Here is a 22961-nt window from a genome sequence, read left to right on the forward strand (position 1 = left end):
CTTTTAAGTTATAAACCATTTGTGATTATTTTTGAAATGCTTATTTTAAAATAGAAGAAAACTTTCCAAGCAAGCATTTTCTTTCCTCAGGAAAAGGAATTTGTGTCTAGACAAGAGCAGATGGATGCTCCCTGATTCTTTTAGGGTAATTGTCGTGAATGGAATTTAGAGAGTTTTTTTTTTTTACCCCCTCCTTCTAGGCAGTCCTTTTTCATCTTTTATCAAACAATTCAGCTCATGGGTTATGTATTGCCTTCTGGAACTTAAATTTGATTTATGTTTGAAATATACATTTCTAATTTTCCCAACATGAATTTATGGAAATGGCAGCCTTTAGAAACTCCCACAGAGGTAACAGATGATTGACTCTGATGAAAGAAAGTCCAAGAATGTATGCAGGAAGAATTGGGACTGGCCAAGATGATGATAGTTGTCTGGAGAGGTAGAAACAGCTGACAAATAGCAGCGAATAGGGAGCAGATTAAGCCATGGTACTGTTGTTCTTGCTCCTGGATTCCAATTTTCAACTTCTAACCTGATGTCTCAAGACAGAAGAGAAGCTAGTATATCATTGGTCTAGGCAGAGGAGGATTGAAATTTAGAGAAAGTATGTAAGGTGTATTTCTACATTGCCTCTGCCACATTTTAAAAAAAGCATTTGAAGACACTTAAGATTTAAATTCAGTCAAGTGATGTAAATTAAATAATAAAGTGGTGTAAATATGAGATAGAAGGGAAATAGTTTCAAGAGAATATTGGATGAAACTGGGTGGCTGATTAGAAACTGTTTCAACTGGGCTAGACAAGCTGAGTTTGAATGGTTTTGCTTTTATTTTTTGGAAGTTACTACTTTGTTGGTAAAGCCTTTCAAAGAATTTCTTTCCTATGGATCTGGGGAGGTCATAATGGAACACAGTGTTTAACACTGGCCTTCTCGGCAAGCAAGATAAAAAGGAAAGTTCTAGGAGCAAGTTTATCAAATCTTGTCCTGAGGGCAGATTTCACAGGAAATTCCTTCTTAAAAATGCAACACTGTCGCCAGGATGATACAGGGCTGCTGAGGGGAGAGAAGGGCATAGAACTGGGGAAGCTCACTTTGCAAAACAAATTGTACCAACTTCCCAGTTTTCAGATTCAGCATTAATTGGTGTGCTGTGTCCCATTATGCCCACCTTTTTTTTTTTTTTTTTCCATGGTGAATCGTATGGTTGTACCTTCAAGTTCTTTCCAAAAGAGACTGGGTGATTTAGCCTGGTAGAAACAAACAGTGTGTGCATGGGTAAATGCAGAAAGTCATGGTGTGAAGACAGCCCCAAGAAGCATTTACTGTGGCTCTTTCATGTGCTAGGCAGTGTGGTAATCATCTGACATGCAACCTACTTGTTAGTAAGTGCCTCCAAGGCATAACGTATTTGTGTTATTTACCACTGGATTCCCGGTGCCTAGAGTACTGCTTAGATTTGCATATAAAATTTAGTAATAAACTTGTTGAATGTATTTCTGATCTTTATGTAAACCCTGAAGGGCAATGATCATTATTTCTGTTTTATACTGAGTAAACTGAGGCTTAAATTGGTTTAATAATGTGTAAAATTAAATATCAAGATTCATTTACGTATTTTCCTAGAATCAATAAATATACTTGAAACGTAGATCAAGCATCGTTGCTACAATTAAACAGAAATTTTCATGTGTCCTGCTAGCTATTTTTTTTTTGCCAATATTTTTACTTAGGGCATAGCTATTTTTACTGATAGTTTTGCTTATGGCATAGCATACTACATTAGTTATATATTTCTGTGTAACAAATTACCCCCAAATTTAACTTGCCACGTGGGCTTTTCTTTAGAGCAGCTTACAACATGGCAACTGTCTTCCATCAGAGTAAGTAACCAAGATAGTAAGAAAACAGAAGCCAGCATCATTTTTCATTTCAGAAGTGGCATCCCATCTTTTTTTTTTTTGCCATATTCTGTTGGTTAGAAGTGAGTTACTAGTTCCAGCTCACATTCAAGGTTGAGGGGATTACACAAAGGCATGAATACCAGGAGAAGAGCAATCACTGGGGGCCCTCTCAGAGGCATTTATCACACATACATATTTGCAAATACGTGAGGACAGGAAAGACCATAAGGGTAATGAATGACATAACTGGATAAAACAGTCCTAGGGTGTGTGGACAAATCCCACAACATGGACTTAATAGGGACATATTAAAATGCTAGTATAATAGCCCTATTACCTTGTGCAGTGGCATTTAGAGCACAAAAGATCCATTGAGGGAAAATGAAGCCATGCAGTATGTGGACAGGAGGGGACAGAGGAATAACAGCTAGATTGTGGGGAAGGAAGGGCCTAGATTCATTCAAGGTGATTGGAGAAGTGGGTTGGAGTCAAAGAGAACAGATAAGAATAGGGGAATGGTACGTAGACAAAGCTGGTACATAATTCAAAGATCAGTGTGCATGCCAAAGGGAATAAAAAGCTAATGGCATCATCAGGAAAAATTCTATTTGACTTAGGTTTAGAGATTCAAACATTAATTGAAGAAGAAGCTCTTTAGCCTGTGGTGTCAGAAGTCATAACCAAGATTCGAGTGCATGTGTGTAAAATTAGGGGTGGAAGTGAAAGCTCTGAACAGTGTACAAACTCTTAGCTAAGGGCCTTAATGAGATTCCAGCCACCCTTGTACCTTCTAGGGAAGGCACACACCTATAAATACATAGAGAAATGAAATAGTCACTATTTGTGAAGTAGACATATAGATTCATTTGCCTAGTAGGTAATGCTCCAACCCAAACATCTCTAAAAAGATTCTGAGCTGAGGATTTTTGAAGTCCCCCGTGAATACCTTGTGCAGTGGCATTTAGAGCACAAAAGATCCACTGAGGCAAAATTTCACCCCGTGTAGGGGTGAATTGGGAGAATACTTAAAGACCTTCTACTAATTTATGATCACGACATCCGTTACTAAAATCACTAATAAAATGGTGGCCAGCTTCTATGATTTGTCCGCTGTTCTTAAGTGGAACTAAAGGGAGAGATGTGTTATGGCTTCTGTTTGGGGTAGTTTCTACTTCTACACTGACTGTGAATTGGAACTTCAGACTCGGTTTTCTTAAAACTGATTATGCCTCATGGATGTGTGGAATCGTCAAGGCACACCCAGTGCCTTATAAATGCCAGTCAGAGTTCCCTTTGGGCAACTTTAGGGCCCCGGTAGTTTATATCACACTCTTTCACCCTTTTTTTTTCCCTCTCTCCTGTCATCCAATTAGAGGGCCACCTGAATAATCCCTTAGCAGTGTCTGACAGGAACCATTTTTGGGAAAGAATACTTCACCTGTAGAAATAACATCAAACACCACTTACCTGGTATAGGGGACACTGGAATGGCCCCACAGTGATCCTCCAAATTAATACTTCTGGCTCCAATTACCCTGATCTTTCCATAATCTTTACCAAATTCCAACTGTTACAGTAGAGGCTCAGTGACTGTCTGTAATGGGGGGAGGGTATTGTACTAATTCCTGCACTGGAATTAGCTGCAATTTCATCCCTGTTCTGATATTTTATTTTTAGATTCCTTTCAATGCTCTTTTTAAATTTTATGTTAACAGTTACTAAACTGTTTATATCTCTCAAACAGGGGCTTTGTCTATTTTCTTTTCTCTATGCTCCATAATAAAATTTGTGCAAGAAACACACTCAGAGTGTGTTGGCTGATTGCATCACCACAGTTGGGTGACCCCTGTGCATGCAGATGTGCTTGATTGGCCTTGGTGAACTAGTTGAGAATAGAATTATGAATCTTTCTTGCTCAATGGTGATGCTCCTTCTGAAGAAGCAGAGTCCTGAAAGAATCCGGAGCTCAGGTTTCTGAAAGGTCCCTACAGACCAAACCCAGAATGCCCACTAATCACTTGTTAAATGACTCGTGATACTCTTTAATAAAATTACTGAACCAATGCTAAATAATGGGCAGAAAAAGAGAGAGTTGGTGTGTGAAATGTGACGCTACTCATTTTGTCCCTGAAATACTGGATGACAAAGGAGTTCTTCATCTTAATTTTCCCCATTTATTCCTGTCCTATTCTTTTACTTCTTATCCTTCTCTACCCAACTGGATAGATTGTCTGTGCTAGAAGCAGGACAAGGGTTTAAATGTGAAGAATGAAGCAGAGATGGTCTCGGCCTGAAGGCGACTCATATATGAAACAGTTGACATACAGAAATACCAATGAACTAGCCTAATACAGTATACTGAGTGCTGTAATGGTGGGTGGGTGGGTGTGTGTGTGTGTGTGTGTGTGTGTGATTAGGATGCTATAAAATTACAGAGAATTGTCGAGAACTGTCTACTTTGGGTTCTGAGGATTAAAGAAAGCTTCACGATGGCAATCAGTTCTACACTGGAGATTGAAGATTGAGGAGGAGTTCACCTGGGCCAACGACAAGTATGTACATTTCAGTATGAGAGAATAAATCATTCATGGATATGTTGCTATGGGTCCATTTCATATTTGGAGATATTCAAGTAATTCTGTCTAATTGGAACATTTGAGAGTATGTGGTAATAAGGGGTGAGACAGAAAGACACAAGAACCATATAGGCAGATAATAGATGCTTTTTGTGTTTGTTTCTTGATAAAGAGGTTTTATAGTTCTCTCTGTAGTACAGGGAATCATTGGAATACTTAAAGCAGGGGCAAGGACGTTTTATATACCCGAGGGTAGCGAGGTTACCTGGCTATTCATCTCCCCTACCTTTGGTTGACCTTGGATTTTGCCCTTTGGGTTGTCAGCAGTCCTATTTGAATATTTAACACAACTTCTCATTCATTTAACTGACTCACCCTGTGTTCTGAAACTTCACCACTGATGTCTCTCAGGAGAATTTATTCCAGAACTTTCTCACCTCTGGTTTAGGATCTTGATCAACACTAGAATGATGCGACCTTGATTTTTATATGCCTACTTAACTCTGATTTCATTACTCCTAGAATGTCATCGTTTTGTGGCCTAGTGTGTGCACTGCATACAGAAATATAGCTAGAATTTAAAAGTTTATCTCTGACTTTTATCACCCTTTCAGACGTAAGCTATTAAGAACAAATCAGCATTTCTGATAAATAACTGTAAAGTGGTGCCTACAGTTTTTGGATGTAATTCAGAAAGCAGAAAGAAACTTCTATTTATATTCCTATATCAAAAACTGTTAATATACAATGTGTGCATCACAAATGCAATGCTGCATTTTGTCCTAATTAATGAGAGGCAGAAGCAGCATCATATTTGAGGAAGTTTGAAACTTTTTCTGTCTCAGTATTACTTTTGGGGTATTTAGTTTGTTTTGTTTTGTTTTGTTTTTTGAGATGGAGTCTCGCTCTGTTGCCCAGGCTGGAGTGCAGTGGCGCCATCTTGGCTCACTGCAAGCTCTGCCTCCCAGGTTCATGCCATTCTCCTGCCTCAGCCTCCCAAGTAGCTGGGACTACAGGCACCCGCCACCACACCCGGCTAATTTTTTGTATTTTTAGTAGAGACGGGGTTTCACTGTGTTATCCAGGATGGTCTCGATCTCCTGACATTGTGATCCACCCTCCTCGGCCTCCCAAAGTGCTGGGATTACGGGCATGAGCCACGGTGCCCGGCCTAGTTTTTTTAGACATTACCAAAGTATTAGAAAAATTAATAGTCAAACTAACATCTTAGGTTCTGTCAAGATGGGTCATTGTTCTATAAACTTTTGTTTTTATGTCTCATCATTCTTTCTGTTTTGAGTTGGAGTCTCGCTCTGTTGCCCAGGCTGAAGTTCAGTGGTGCGATCTTGGTTCGCTGCAACCTCTGCCTCCTGGGTTCCAGCAATTCTCATGCCTCAGCCTCTAGAGTAGCTGGGATTACAGGCACCTGCCACCACGTTTGGCTACATTTTGTATTTTTAGTAGAAGTGGGGTTTCACCATGTTGCCCAGGCTCTTCTTGAACTCCTGACCTCAGGTGATCCACCCACCTCGGCTTCCCAAAGTGCTGGAATTACACGTGTGAGCCACCGTGCCCAGCCTCATCACTCTTAAAGGCAGAATAGGTTGAAAATTCTTTTCTTTAAGAATGTTGAATATCTGCCCCCACTCTCTTCTGGCTTGTAGAGTTTCTGCCGAGAGATCAGCTGTTAGTCTGATGGGCTTCCCTTTGTGGGTAACCCGACCTTTCTCTCTGGCTGCCCTTAACATTTTTTCCTTCATTTCAACTTTGGTGAATCTGACAATTATGTGTCTTGGAGTTGCTCTTCTCGAGGGGTATCTTTGTGGCGTTCTCTGTATTTCCTGAATCTGAATGTTGGCCTGCCTTGCTAGATTGGGGAAGTTCTCCTGGATAATATCTTGCAGAGTGTTTTCCAAAATAGCCATACTGTCCAAGGTAATTTATAGATTCAATGCCATCCCCATCAAGCTACCAATGACTTTCTTCACAGAATTGGAAAAAACTACTTTAAAGTTCATATGGAACCAAAAAAGAGCCCACATCACCAAGTCAATCCTAAGCCAAAAGAACAAAGCTGGAGTCATCACGCTACCTGACTTCAAACTATACTACAAGGCTACAGTAACCAAAACAGCATGGTACTGGTACCACAACAGAGACATAGATCAATGGAACAGAACAGAGCCCTCAGAAATGATGCTGCATATCTACAACTATCTGATCTTTGACAAACCTGACAAAAACAAGAAATGGGGAAAGGATTCCCTGTTTAATAAATGGTGCTGGGAAAACTGGCTAGCCATATGTAGAAAGCTGCAACTGGATCCCTTCCTTACACCTTATACAAAAATTAATTCAAGATGGATTAAGGACTTAAATGTTAGACCTAAAACCATTAAAATCCTACAAGAAAACCTAGGCAATACCATTCAGGACATAGGCATGGGCAAGGACTTCATGTCTAAAACACCAAAAGCAATGGCAACAAAAGCCAAAATTGACAAATGGGATCTCATTAAACTAAAGAGCTTCTGCACAGCAAAAGAAACTACCATCAGAGTGAACAGGCAACCTACAGAATGGGAGAAAATTTTTGCAACCTACTCATCTGACAAAGGGCTAATATCCAGAATCTACAATGAACTCAAACACATTTACAAGAAAAAAACAAACAACCGCATCAAAAAGTGGGCAAAGGACATGAACAGACACTTCTCAAAAGAAGACATTTATGCAGCCAGAAAACACATGAAGAAATGCTCATCATCACTGGCCATCAGAAAAATGCAAATCAAAACCACAGTGAGATACCATCTGACACCAGTTAGAATGGCCATCATTAAAAAAATCAGGAAACAACAGGTGCTGGAGAGGATGTGGAGAAATAGGAACACTTTTACACTGTTGGTGGGACTGTAAACTAGTTCAACCATTGTGGAAGTCAGTGTGGCGATTCCTCAGGGATCTAGAACTAGAAATACCATTTGACCCAGCCATCCCATTACTGGGTATATACCCAAAGGACTATAAATCATGCTGCTATAAAGACACATGCACACGTATGTTTATTGCAGCACTATTCACAATAGCAAAGAGTTGGAACCAACCCAAATGTCCAACAACGATAGACTGGATTAAGAAAATGTGGCACATATACACCATGGAATACTATGCAGCCATAAAAAATGATGAGTTCATGTCCTTTGTAGGGACATGGATGACATTGGAAAACATCATTCTCAGGAAACTATCACAAGGACAAAAAACCAAACACCGCATGTTCTCACTCATAGGTGGGAATTGAACAATGAGAACTCATGGACACAGGAAGGGGAACATCACACTCCGGGGACTGTTGTGGGGTTGGGGGAAGGGGGAGGGACAGCATTAGGAGATATACCTAATGCTAAATGACGAGTTAATGGGTGCAGGAAATCAACATGGCACATGGATACATATGTAACAAACCTGCACATTGTGCACATGTACCCTAAAACCTAAAGTATAATAATAAAAATAAAAAAAAAAAAGAAATGAAGAAAAAAAAAGGCAGAATAGGAGAAGACTGAATGAGTAAAGAGCAGCAATGTGGAGAGCAGGGGTATTGGTAATTAAAGAACAGTAGCAGTTAACCAATCCCTGAATAAATATTGAATGTGCTTAGGATTGGTCTCAGAGAAAGAGTTTCTTAAGAGTCAGACCCAGAAAAACACTGACTTATGGTAAGAAAAAAATAGATGTCAGTTACAGTAAATATAATCAATTGAATGAGCTCGAGTTTTATGTTTTACTGGCCAAAGAATATAATAAGATGGTTTAAATATTAAGGCTCAATTGCACTCTGAGCCCCTATTTTAAAAATAAAGAACTTGCACCCTCTACCCTATCGGTTTTTTTTTTCCTTGAAAGGTCGATGGTATTTCTGTTGCAATCTCTTCATAAAAATTCATTGTTTCTGCCACTTCTGACAACCCCAGTTCAATAACACTGTTGTTTATACCAAAGTCCTACCATCCAAATCTCACTAGAGAGATAATGTATGCCATGCTGGTGCAAATAGAATCCTCTTCTCCAAACTTGGTGTCACAGCATTACTAGATGTATTCTGAGTTGCAGAGCATCCCCTATGAAAATAGTCCATTTAGGTTTTAGCTTTCTTCTCTCTCCCTTGGGTGCAGTATCGGGCCAGGAGGTGGTTTTAGCAAGATGGCAAAAATCGCAATTATTTTTGCACCAACCTAATAGCATGTCACCTTCTACATTGTCCTCCTCCCCATCTCTTCCACAGGGTGACCTTGCACAAACAAAGCAACACTATAACCTTTCTCACCCCTTTATATTCGAGAAAGGTCTTCATGCAAATAGAGGTGTGTTTATGCAGGTTGGGGTCTGAGTGGTGGGTGTTTTCCCACTCAACTTCTTAGTTGGCAGTTACCAAGGCAGAATATTAAGTGTTTGATCACAGTCACAATTTCTGAGGGACTTCCCCACTTAATGATACTGTTCAGATTCGTTTTTATCATGTTCTGGGCCTTGTGATAGAACTTTATGTTTTCAGAGCCCAGTTCTACAAGAAGTCCAACCTTGAGAATAATTTGATTTCTTTTTAAATATGTGAATTATGAAAAGATTCAAAGATACAAAAAGAACAGAGACTTAATATAACAAATGTCTCTCCTTCCATCTCAAAGGTAACTACTGTATTTAAAGTGGTATGTATCCTTTTAGAACATGTAAGAACATATACAAATGTATATAAATTATGCAGAGTTTTCGTGTATTTAAAAATTTTTCACAAACGATGTTTCTTTTCCTACTCAAATGATATTGTTTTTCCCACTCAAACTTTGACCTCAGGGCTTATTCACTTTAATATATTGACTGTCCCCTGACTCACATCCCTAAGTCTGTTTTATCCCACCCAGATGTACTGACTGTGGATCTGCAACGAGCATATCAAAGTGGTTCCTGAGCTGTAGGATTCAGAATAGGGCTGGGTAGAGCCTGTTGACAGAGCTCCCTTAAAGCAGTTATTTTCATTCTCAGGTTTTGTATAATTTTCTTCTTAACTCTTTGAATATGTAACCTAGCAGGAAACAACTGTAACCACAGAGACACAAAAACATTTTTGTGACTCCAATGTACAGTTACTTACCCCTCCTAACCAGCATCTCTTTAGAAGTTAATATTTGGCCAAGCCCCTAGAGAATGCCCCAAATCGCAGGGAGTGGATTTTACTAGATTTTGTCAAAGCACTTGCTGAAATGATGTGTAACCATTGTGCTCCCATCTGTAGTAGAAGGGTAGGGTACCATTGTGTCTGCTTGCTCAATGTGATTAATATTATTATGCTTTAATTTGTTTACCTACGCTGATAAGTATGAAATTACATCTCATTGTTTGCATTATTCCTCTGATTATGGGTGAAGTCTTACTGTGTATTTATCAGCAATATGGATTGCTTTTTTGTGAATTGAGTGTACTAATTCTTTGTGAATTTTTAATATTTTTCCTTATTGATTTGTGGGATTAGTCTATTTATTTTATATATATGTAGGAGCACTAATTCTTTATCAGTTATACCCATAGGGATAAACAGTTTTATGCCTCTGAAAGCTACTTTGTAGTATTACATAGAACTATAACATCACTGATGGTCATACTTATGGCAACATAGACATCATGGAGTGGCATTAATATAACTCAGTTTAAGAAAGAGGGAACTTGTAATTATATTTAAGAAGATACTTATTCTCAAATTCTAATATATACAAAAATAATTTCATGCTCACTGTTGAGTCATTTAAAAAAGTTTATTACCAACACAAATGAATAACTGAAATAGTCTGAGTTTAATGCAGTGGTTTTTAGATATGTAGTTTCATTTGATTCATATTTGTGGCAGTACAGCTTAATATTTCCCAAATTCTTTTATCTAAATATAGCTTAAAAGCCCAAATGAAAAATTCAAGTAATATAGAGAACCAATTACAGTAATTCATCCATAGAAGGAGATTTCCCCATGCATGCTGTGGTTTCGATGATTTCTACTAAAGTGTGAGCACACAGTTTTCCTCTAACCCTGCTGTCTCCCCTCCTTTTTTAAGTCTGTCTCTTCCTGGTAGAAACACGTTTTTCCAGGAATGTTTTATCTTGAATACTCTGACCCTAGAGAGTAAAGTAATTTAGCAGAATTTCTCACACAGGGATTAAAATGGATATTAAAGTATCCACAGAGGATGAAAGTGAGTATAAAGAGGAACCAGGCATGAAAGTTCAGAAATGGAAATAGATGAATAATGTTTCTATTTTATCATCCTTGTAAATAAAACAAATATGCTTTTGGCTTTCATTTACTATATGAATTGTTACAGGATAATAGCTGAGGAAATTGAATTATAATTTTTGAGAATCAGTGAATCAGCAGCATCTTTTAAGAAGTTAGTGGAGGTATTCCAGACACTCCGCTGAGTTTACTTTCCACAAATCTCTAGGGTGCATGCAGGATCCCTGTGAAAAGAATGAAGTGTCAGCATTTTAGAAATTTATATACGTATCCTCTTTCTCATCCAGGTGGTCCTGGTAAGATGGAACACTTTATCTTTGAGCCCATTGGTCTTCTCTTTCCATAGGCCTTTCTGCTGAAATGTCCCGTGTCTCCCTCTTTTCTATTACACAGTCTTTCCCCATCTTCCCTTGCTCCACCCTCCCTTCTCCCTCCCATGTCTCAAGTCCTGCATTTCTGACAAAAGCGGGAAGGGTTCTATCATTTCATCCACACTTGATTGTGAAGCCATTTGGGTTAAGGTCTGCTGCATACCAGCTAAGACTGTAACATCTGATATTAGTTAAATATTTATTGATACTTCCAAAGGGCCAGATTCCACCCAAAACTTTTTTGCATTATCCCACTGAATCATGAAGGAGGATTTTATTATATTTTATAGACAAAGAAACAGGTTAATACATGGCCAAGGATTTACAGTAACCAGTAACCAGCCGTAACCAGCAGAAATGCAACTCAGTTTGGGGTTAGGGTAACATGAAAACTATATTCACACACTACACCACACTACTGGGGGCAGGTTTCAAAAACTTTCTCTTTCGCAAACCATCACCATGCACAGAATAACAATTGGGAAAGTTTCCTTTCCCTGCTGCCGAGGTAACTGTCATAAAGACTACTAAATTGGGCTCACTTCAAACTGGACAGATGAGTGTCTTGCTCCACTTAACTGTTAGAATGCCCGAGGACCTGCCACTTTGCCCAAAAGCTGGAATGAGAGGTAGTGAGAGAAAAATTGTCTAATCCTCTTTTTATTTTTAACCCAGTGATGCCACGCTTTGCAGAACAAGTAGAGGTTGCCATTGAAGCCCTGAGTGCCAACGTTCCTCAACCATTTGAGGAGAATGAGTTCATCGATGCCTCTCGCCTGGTGTATGACGGCGTTCGGGACATCAGAAAGGCTGTGCTGATGATCAGGGTATGTGAGGCCTCTGTAGCTCAGAGCTGGTCAGATCTAGTAGGAAACTAAAGAGCTAACTGTCTGTCTTATTTATTATTTATTTTGTAATTACTGAGTTTAACTTGGTAAGCTGTTTGGCTCCTTATTTAGTCAGACAAAGTGAGATTTATACTTATGAAGGGATGAGTAATATCAACAAGCTCAAGTGAGCACTGAGTATTCTGAAGGACAACACCCTGCCTACTTCTTGCATGCATTATTTCCTCAATTTCATACAACATTTAGGGATACCCTTGCTATTTTCCATTTGTAGCTCTTGCTAACACTCTTCCCATCAGGATCCGAAGACCATGGGCTGGAAAGAAATGAAGATTACACAGCATAGTAGTGTTTATAATAACACATAATAATAACAGTTATTATAATTATGCAACTATGAAGTGATACATAAGTACATTCTCTTTGTATAAAAATAATTCAGACATTATAAATAAGGCTGGATAGCCTAACATCAAACCTCTTATTACCCACTCCACTATCTTCCCATCTTCAGACTTCTGTTGTCAGGTAGGTGTGCCTTCCAAAATGTTGTCTAAATAATTAATATATATATCCACAGGCCTAGAAAATATATATTGTAGTTGATTTAAAAACTCATACAGTATCATTTGCAACTTTCTTTGTTCACCCACAAGGCACATTCACATATGTCTGTTAAGACATCTACCTAACCTCATTTTATTTAACTGCTGTATAATCCATTATAAGACGGCTTTTTTCTCCTTATCTTACCAACAGTTTAGCATAGTAATGTCCAAACATATTTATTAGCCACATAATAATTTTTATTTCTTCAAATATACTGCATATGCAAAAGCACATTTATTGCTATTATATTTGAAGCAGAGGTGGGGCTTCTGCAGTTCTAATCCCAAAAGCATGCTGTCCAGTAGAATGGTATCCACACTTGTAACTTAAAATATTCTAGTAAACACACTACAAAAGCAAAAAGAAAAAGATGAAATTAATTATAATTTTAAAAATTTATTTAACCAAATGTATCCAAAATATTATTTTGTGGCACATTATGATGTTTTGTTTGGCACAGAGCCTAAATCGCTCTCTCTCTCTTTGTGTGTGTGTGTGTGTGTGTGTGTGTGTGTGTGTGCGTGTATGTATGTGTAAGAGGGAGAGAGATGCCTAGAAATATGGGAGGGGGACAGAGAAAAGAGATATAAGAATTGGAAGAGAGGGCAAGGAATGATAGTCAGCCTTTTAGGCCCATAACAAATTAGATCATTTTTGTACTAACTTGTGAAATAAAGTAATAGACCATGAGAGTTATATTTTCAAAGCATTTGGTACTAAATCCCGCTGTAATCCTCAAGATATAGTCCCTCTTTTGCCATTTTTCTGCTTTCTTAGGCTTCACATGTTTGTGACAACCATTCATCTGGGAGGCTGAGAAAGTTTATAGCCATCACTCACTTACTCATTCATGAGCTGTAACACACACACACATACACATACACACACACGATTTTAGATAAAATGTCGTATCTTTGTCACGTAAAGTGTCATTTCTCTATCTCGACATTTCAAGTGATTTTGATTAGATGGATTTCACACCACTTAAAATTTAGGAGGAGAGAAATGTACAGTATGTACAAATTGTTATTTTTAAAATCCGTCTCCATTCAGCACCCAAATGGCTTCATTTTGCACTTAATTTCTTGGTTTTCTTTCTGAATGTAATGATTGAGTCTACTTTAAAAAATCCCTTGTGCTAAGGAAGATAAACAATAAGACAAGTCGAATTGTTTCTTTCCCAGAAAATTTGACCATACCTCCTTCCCTCCCAAAGGCTGCAAAGAAAGATTTTTCTTTTCCCCAAAACAATACAGAAGGGACCCTGAAGGGTCAAATTCTTTATCATCTTGTTTCTTGGCAGTCAATACATATTTAATGGTGATGTTGGTATCCGAGTGCTTCAGGCCAGCTCCAGGCCATCCTCTGAAGTAGACAAAGCTTGTTCTTACTGTATTCCAGCCTCAGCTGTCAGGACCTTCCTTTTCTGTTGGAGCAATCTACTCTACCCCTCTTCCATGAAACCATTTTTTTTTTTTTGCTTCTTCCTGAGGCTTGTCCATTGGGATCTGTTAGGTACATAGGAATTTTCTGATTATCCCCACAAAGTGGCTTAAAAATATATATGCAAATCTGGCAGAACAACATATAGTCATTTCTCATTTCTTACAGTAGTTAGTGTTCTGCAAATTCACTGTGAAGACCAAATTTGTGAATCTTGAATCATTGCTCCTGGGAGAAATACAGGGTTAGGTTACTGTGAACTTCTGGCCACACTTTTATCAACTGATCAATACTTAACCTTGTTTTATGTGAGTTTGTGTTCAAAGACACCTTCTTTAATATATATTGTTTTTGGGGGAGCCGAGGTAGGTGGATCACCTGAGGTCGGGAGTTCGAGACCAGCCTGGCCAACATGGTGAAACCCTGTCTCTACTAAAAAAAAAAAAAAAAATACAAAAATCAGCCAGGCATGGTGGCATGCATCTGTAATCCTAGCTACTTGGGAGGCTGTGGGAGGAGAATTGCTTGAACTTGGGAGGCGGAGGTAACGGTTTAACTTCACGTCTCCCGAACTGTGTATCAAGGTGCCCTGGGGCATTGCCAGATATTTTAAAATTTCAAGGGTAGCACATAAACATCTCTTGAATTCTGTATGAAATATGTTAATCAACATGGCCTCTTAAGGTGTCTAGTTTTATTAATTAGTTAGAAATAGTTGAGTATGATTAAAAATTGGTAATTCTGTCTTGATTATTCATTTATTTGCTGAAAGCTTATTAGATGTCCAAACTTTTGGAGTTGCCCTAAATACAGAGATGAACAAAGCAGACAAAAGTCTCTACCCTCACAGGATTTCTGTTCCTCTGGTAGGAGACAGAGAATAAACAAGAAAAAATGTAATGTCAAACATTGTGCCACAGAGAAAACCAAAGTAGCCTAAAGGGGATAGAGCTTCTGGTGGGCATGGATCTTATGAAAGGAGGTACCTGGGTGGCATTTGAGAAGATACTGGGAGAAGGAAGAAGAAATAAGCCCTAACGGTACTCAGGTGGAGCATGTTTCAGGCAGAGGGAATGGCAAGTGCAAGGGTTGGAGCCAGGAACTTGACCTAGAGACCTAAGGACCTTATTGAATGAGTTGGGAGCCACTGGAGGGTTCTGAGTAGGGGAATAGTGTGATCTGACTTAGACCTTAAAAGGACCACCATGGCTATGCTGGTGAGAACAGAATGTCTGGGGCAAGAGCAGAAGCAGGATCAGTTAGGAACCTCCAGAATAATCCAGGCCAGGCCAGAGTTGCTGGTCGCCAATCACTCCTGACTAGGGAGTTTTTTCATTTTGTTGTTGTTGTTGTTGTTGTTGTTGTTTTGTTTTTTATTTTTTGTTTTTGGTTGTTGTTGGTGTTTTTACCTTTGGATCTCTGATTTTCTAGTCTGCAGCCCATTCCAGTGGTGTTGAGCTCTGTTGGGAAATCCTACCTCATGCCTCTCTCAAGCTCTCCTGCCAACCTATATTCACAGCCTTCTCCCAGTGAAATTCTCATACACATTTGGGCCCTTTCTTTCAATGGTTCTTATTACATTTTATGAAAATGAGAAAATATTGAAGGATTCAGAGTCATTTCACTGGGACTCATTTGTAAAATTTACTCAACAAATCACATGTCCAGGTGAAATGACTGAATCCTTCAATACTTTCTCACTTTGTTTCTCCATAGAGGCTGTTGCAGAGGAAATAGAGCACCAGCAGCAGGTGAATGGGTCCTGCTTTGCGACTGACACGTGGTATGACCCTGGTCAGGCCACATGATCTCCCTGGGCCCCTGTAATGGGCACAAGTTGATCTCATAGACTCTTAGGAGAGATTTTGTAGTCTGAATACTTTGTGCCATTTTACAGGTATGACCCACTTCCACAACAAAACATAAAATAGTGGAACCAGGAAACTAGGAGTAGACTTTAAATAGTTTCTGTTTATTGAAAAAAGCCTTCCCAAAGAGCACATAGAACTTTCACCCTTAGTCTCTATCCTCCAGTACAGTGAACTGTTTATTTTATTTATTCCTTTACCCTGTAACACTATCTAATAATACAAGCGTAATCTTCCTGGGCCCATTTGCAGACCCTCTGTAATTTTCCATGTTTCCTTTAATTCATGGAGGTCTTTGACCAACTAAAAAATAGCACTCATAGTTTTGAAAATGTGTAATTCAAAAAATAATGCCATGAGTAGGAGACACACTCACATGCAATTTGCAAACTGCACATGCACAGAACTTTTTATATGGATGGGTTGGATGGGTTTGTTGTATGTTTAAGGTACATGTAAATAGCTTAAGCTCATCTATTTGCCTGGTGGTATTTGTGATGGTTAAAATCATGGGCTCTGAAACCTTCAACTTGTTCCCCACCTCCGTCGCTTGCTAGGTGTGATGCTTTGGAAAATACACTCAACAGTTCTGAACCTGTTCACACACCTATAAAATGGCTATTACATTTATTTCACTAGGTTTTTGTAAGGATCAAATTCTTTAGCTGAATGCCTGTCCCATAGTGGGTGGTAAACAATGATTGCCATTATTATTGCTGTTATTGTTATTAGGTGTTATATTTTATTATTAAGCACAGTAATTATCACCATCATTTATGAATTTAGTTAATTTTTATGGTTCCTAAAGCATTTTCCTATACATCTGAGCTTAGGAGTCCTGTGGGGCAGAAAGTGCAAATAGCAATTATAATCTCCGTTTTATGAGCAGGGAGACACAGAAGTAGTGAAACTAAGTGACTTGCCAAAGACATATAGCTTGTGAATGGCAGAGTTAGGTCAAAACATGCAGGTCCCCTGAGTCCTCGTCCAGGTTAATATCTCTTTAGATTTTAATGTTTTTTCTTTTTGTTCTTGGGCCATTGTCACTTGAATAAAAATTCATCATTATTAGCCTTATGCTGCCAGGTTGGGTTTGTCATTGACTCATCTATTAAATGCACAGATCACTGAAATGTTTGGACACAGTACTATAAGAACTGTCATATTCTGCTTATTTTTGTTGAATGAGATTTTCGATTTTACTTTTTCTCTTTCAAGAACTAATGACAAAAAGCACTTGTAATCTTGTCATCTCATCTGTCAGCTGAATTTACCAGCTTGCTATAATTGTCCCACAGTATATTGCAAAAGAGGGAGGAATGATCAGAGAATATTTTCTCTGTCCACAATAAAAATACAACCAGTTATTTGAACTGGGCTCTGCCTACTGTACCCCTGCTTTAGTTAATAAAATATGAGAACAAAACCTCTTTCTTTTCTCATTTTAATATTCCTATGAAAGTAAACATCTGTAGATGACTGAGTGAATGTTAATAAGGTTGATGGTGAGAGAGAAGGAAAAACAAGAGTGATATGCCAAAGCTTGGAAAATTACTAGGCATAACGTGATATTGGCATGAAGGACCCCATTTTATGCCTGTCTGACCAATCTCAAGCCTTCATCAATAACCACACCTGATTAATTACACTGTGGTAGCCAAAGAAATCAGCAGAATAAAAATGTGCCCTTTTGGATGGGGAGTGGGCAACTGCATCATCGGTATTCCTTGTGGTCTGCTCTTTTCTTTTGCAAGACAAAGCCCTGGAATGTGGTCCTACTATATGCCAAGAGGCAGTCTGTGGAAGACCATCACCTGTCAGGCTAATCTCACACTGATTCACTCACTTACTTTTGTGTACCATCCTTACCACCTTTCAAATTTAACCTCATAGAGTTAGCAAAGCTTTAGAGCAAGATATAATGTCTCATGCCTCAGTTTTCCTACCTGAAAAATGGAGAACATAATGTCTACATCATAGGAGTGTTAGGAAACCTGCGTGAGTTAGTGCCTGTAAAGCACTTAGAAAAAACATTGACAGACACATACATGGTAAGCACTTAATGCACAGTTATCTATTATTATTGCCATTGAAGATGGAAAGATGTTTTATTCCTGGGCTTATGGATTCTTTCTTATATTTTCCTTATCACTGACTTTATAGATTGGAAAGGGTCTTGGTCTAACTCTACTCTTTTTAAGCAATTTTATAACTTCAGTTCTTGCTAAATTTGTAACGTGAATAAACTACAACAAAAACTAATAATGAGAAGTATATTTGGAGTCAGACACACCTAGGTGTTTAGATCTAACTTCTGGTTCTGTATTAACTAATTTAGGGATATGAGGCACATGGCTTAACTTCTTTGCACCTTGTATTATTTACCTCTAAATAGAGAATGATCCCTAATGTCACTGTGCTCATCTGAGCTAAATTGATAATACATATGTAAAAGTTATTTAATCCTTTATGGGTATGTGGTAATCAGTAGCTTCATTTCATAAACTTTGTTGAATGAATTGATTTAAAAATCCTAATAATAATGATGGGCCAGGCACAGTGACTCATGCTTGTAATCCTAGCACTTTGGGAGGCCAATGCGGGCAGACCACTTGAGGCCAGGAGTTCGAGACCAGCCTGGCCAATGTGGTGAAACCTTGTCTCTACTAAAAAAATACAAAAATTAGCCAAGCATGATGGTGTACACCTGTAATCCCAGCTATTTGGGTGGCTGAGGCACAAGAATCACTTGAACCTGGGAGGTGGAAGTTATAGTGAGCCAAGATCCCACTGCTGCACTCCAGCCTGGGCTACACAGTGAGACCTTGTCTCAAAACAAACAACAAACCCTAAGTAATAATGATGGCAAACATTTAAAAAATACCTACTCTGTGTCTGATACTATACAGAGAGTACATTGCCTAATCTTCACAGCAATCATAAAGATAGCTACTATTATCAACTTCAACTTACAAAGGAAGAAGTCAAAATAAGAGAGGTGAGATAGTTTATTTATGAGTACATAGGGGCTCATATTCAGGCAGTCTGGACTCTAGAGCCTGTGCTTATAACCTTTATACCTTATGGCTTTGGGACCAAATCAGATTCCATCAGGTCTAGCCTTTGGCCTGGAGATAATCAACTTTTTTGTTTACAGTGCAAAAGTGGCATTATAGAGGTATAGGTGTAAATTTTGTTGTTGATGGATCTTTTCTTTCAATAGATTTGGATGGGTGGAAATAATACACAAATATAATTTTTCTTAAAATTAGCATATCACTTCAAGTTAGACTTACTATACCTGTATGAGGAAATAATAAAATATATATTTTAAAGCAAATTAGGGCAGCTTGATTTTTCTGACTGCATTCCAGCTAATACCCACATAGCTGTGTGAGTGCTATGTAGGATGCTATAAGCTCTGCATTCTGGGGGATATTTAGCCTTTGCAATGAAGTGTGTAGATGGGGGTGAAGGTTATCAATTTAAATATGCTGATTTATATCTTTTTGTCCTCAGACCCCAGAAGAACTAGAGGATGATTCCGACTTTGAGCAGGAAGATTATGATGTGCGTAGCAGGACAAGTGTTCAGACTGAGGATGACCAGCTCATTGCAGGGCAGAGCGCACGGGTGAGTGGACACCTAAGACTTTGGCTTGGCACACAGGGACCATGTTTACTAAAATGGTTTGAGGGTATTTCTAAACTCCAGAGACGTGGTACCCCAGAGATTCATGGGTCAGAAATCTGTGCTCTCATCTGAGGTTGTTTATAGCAAATCACATTTTACACAGTGAAAATAACCACCACTGCTCCTGATTCCTCTAACTCCTCTCTTTTGCTATCACTAGAAACATAGCAACCATATCACAGCAAGCTTTTATGTGTGTAATTGATTTTGTTGGGGTTGGGTACTAGAATTAGATGATAAACTGATAGGGGACACTGTAATACTCAAATTTTGCATTGGCACAGTCACCATTGTTCTTCCTGAAGTCTCCAAGCTTATCAACACAAGAGGCAATGACAAATGGGGTATCAGGGCACTACTTTGTTTATAGCTGGGCTGTTGCTCCATGCAATGGCCTATGTTCTATGATATCTAAGACTGTATCTTTTGAAATTCATTCAAGGCCATTAGATAGAGAACTTTTTGTTTCCTCATGCCTGTCTACTCCCATGGTGGTATTCCTAGATCTGTCTGCCATGTAATAGAAAAATAGAGACAAATTAGAAATATTCAAGTTTAAGGCAAGAATCAGGAAGCAACAGAGAGAGTACCAGCTCTGCCTGACATTTGAGTACTCCATGATACTGTTCACCAATGCGTTTGGTCTAAAGAGCATCCTAAATTTGGATCAATCTGATTAGCTGTATCACCCAGAGAGTAGGTGTACGTAATCAAGGCTGGTGGTGAAAGATGAAATCTTTAGAGACTGCATAGGAGGATGAAATTTTCCTCCCCTTAAAGGCTCAGTTTCCAAAGAGTAAAAACAATCAGATTATAGTATAACTGAGAATTAGATATTCTAATTGGCTATGTTAAGTTTTGTTTAAATAAAAGATAATAGAAAGCAAGAGGTTGAGAAAGAGAAGGTAATTTAAAATAGAAATTGGGAAATGCCAGAAAGCCCACACTGCCTTAAGAATTACGAAAGAAAAATAATCAGAGGTTAAAATAAAGAGGACTTGAAGGAGATGTTTAGTCAAGTAAGACTTTGTGTCTAAAACCTAATTTCTCTTATATGCTTTATGCCCTGATATTCTCACCCAACGATCAAGTGACCCAAAAGATATAAACAAACATTAATAGGAGGGATGGGAAGGTAAAAGAATATTAAAGACAAAGGCTTTGATTTCAGACCGATTTGGTTTTGAATTATATTGGGCAGCATTAGAACCATGCTCAAAGCTACATGTTGCTTAATTTTTCTGAGTTTCAGACCTGTCTCTAAAATGTGAATAACAGCGTTACCTGATAGGATTCTTATGAAGATTTACTTACTTAGTATTTGTAAAATAATGGGCACAATATTAGACATACAGTAAGTGCTCAATAAAGATGACTGTGATAATTATCATCCTTTCTAAGAGAAATCCTTTCCCATCACACAATGGTGGGACAATAGAAAAGTTGGCATAGAGCCCCCTATTTCAAAAATTCCTTGCAGAATCTATTTAATCCCCCCTAAAATGTTGAAAATTGGAAAGGTCAGTAACTTGAAAATCTTTTGACTCTGTGTTGGCAAAACATCAGATGAATTAAACAGTCAATTCATCTTCAGAATTAAGTAAAACCAGCATTTTTATGTCACTGACAAAGGGCAATTTTGAGTAATTCATCCAAACATGAAGCAATTCAAAGTCAATTTAATTGACTAACTGCAACTCAGTATACATACAGCCTAGTATCCACTGACTAGTTTTCTTAAAGACAAAGACAGGTTGTACAACTCGTCTTGCTTTATAAGCACCATCTTGTCAAAATGGCATGAACAGTCCCACTTTTACGATGAAGAATAGTCCCAATATACTTCTGCTTCATTGGGAACATAATTCTAGTCTTATTTACATTAGACTTCAAGTCAATAATGATGGGTGGAAATACAATTCAGAGACTCCTGCCTTTATCATCTATTATTTCTTCACACTAGTGTCTTTTCTGAGAGTTTTTTTCAGCATGAATTATAAACAGGGTTCAAGATAGTAAGAACAGAGCACTCCTATAAATTCAGGACTTGCTCATTTGTCTTTGAGGTCTGTCACGTGGTCTGTATGATTAACTTGCAGCAGACAGCATTACTTACTGAGTCAGCCTATTTTAGCCTGTAATTATATGATGACAAATCAGAAACATGGAATTATGGCTGTTAAGTTGGAAATAAGAGGGTGCACTGAATTGCTGAAATGATAGATGGTCAGACTTTTGACCAGCAAAGTGTGCTAAGTTGGTCCAAATTGTGAAGGAGGCGAACTTTGTCTTTGACAGAGGCATTTGCTCTTCCCTGCAGCAAGTCCTCCCATGTTAATGATATTACTTTGTGTTCACATCTAGAGAAAGTCTCCCTTTCTGAAAATGGTAAATTAATCTATAAGAAGGTTTGAGTGGGAGATAAGCTTTTAGTAACCCCATCCAACATTGCTCTCAAATTCTGGAATGAAAGTATTTAAAAAATATCCTTTATATGCCCATGTCTGCTGCTTGCCTACAACATTCTGAGGGAGAGGAGAGTTGGCGGTGGGGGTTGGGGGTCCGGGTGCGGTTAGGGGGAGGGAATGAATGGAAATCAATATGGATGGTGGTGATCTGATAAAATGTGGAGGTGATCTTACCCTTTGATCCTAGACATGACATAATATAAACTGTTTCTCCACAGGCTGGCATAGTTAAAATAGGTTAGTGACAATTGCTGGGCACTTAACCTTGGTGATACAATATATTATTTGGAGTCACACAGACCTGATTTTAAATATGGACTTAGTGAAGCTGTGTGACTTTGGGGCAACTTTCTTAACCTCTCCACACTTCATCTCCCCGTATGCTACCTCATAAGGTCATAGGGAGAATTCCATGATAAATGTATCACAGGATTTATCATATAAATATGTAGTAATTAAGTTGGTGGTAATGGTGATGCTTGTGGCTTGAGCTAATCATTCATTAGAAGGCTGACTAACTAATTTCACCTGAAAGAGTTGGATAATTCAGGCAATCATGAGAGTTTTTACTTGAGTTAATGGGACAATTACCTCAATTTCCCAATTCACTTCACAGCTAGAGAGTGGTAAGAATCAAAGGATCCACTCCTTAACTACTTATATTTATTATACTGCTTTAAAGTCAAGTGAGTAGAAACGGGCACATTGAGTTTTAGTCCCTTTAATTGTTACTTATAAACATTCTTGTACTTGAAACTCAATGTTAGCCTCTTGCTCTAGGCTTAAGAAATGAACACTTGTCAGTTTGGGGACCCATAGACTTTAAAAATCATTTTTTTCTCTGGAAATTGGAAGATAATTATATCAAAATCTCCTTGAGATTTAAATTGAGAA

The 22961-nt window shown here is 38.3% G+C and overlaps 1 protein-coding gene across 17 annotated transcripts in view; it reads left to right on the plus strand.

Annotated features, from left to right (window-relative positions):
• Positions 1-22961, plus strand: part of CTNNA2 (catenin alpha 2) — a 1201677-nt gene that overhangs the window by 1115013 nt on the left and 63703 nt on the right. For all 17 annotated transcript variants that reach the window (XR_009210118.1, XM_058429034.1, XM_058429035.1 and 14 more), the window contains 2 exons: positions 11814-11965; positions 19426-19539. Coding sequence is in view for 16 of the 17 variants with exons in the window: in XM_058429034.1 (XP_058285017.1) it covers positions 11814-11965; positions 19426-19539 (266 nt within the window). In the remaining variant the exon portion in view is untranslated. The remainder of the gene's footprint in view (positions 1-11813; positions 11966-19425; positions 19540-22961) is intronic.

Source organism: Hylobates moloch, unplaced genomic scaffold (genome assembly GCF_009828535.3).
Source record: "Hylobates moloch isolate HMO894 unplaced genomic scaffold, HMol_V3 SCAFFOLD_15, whole genome shotgun sequence".
Lineage (NCBI taxonomy): Eukaryota > Metazoa > Chordata > Mammalia > Primates > Hylobatidae > Hylobates > Hylobates moloch.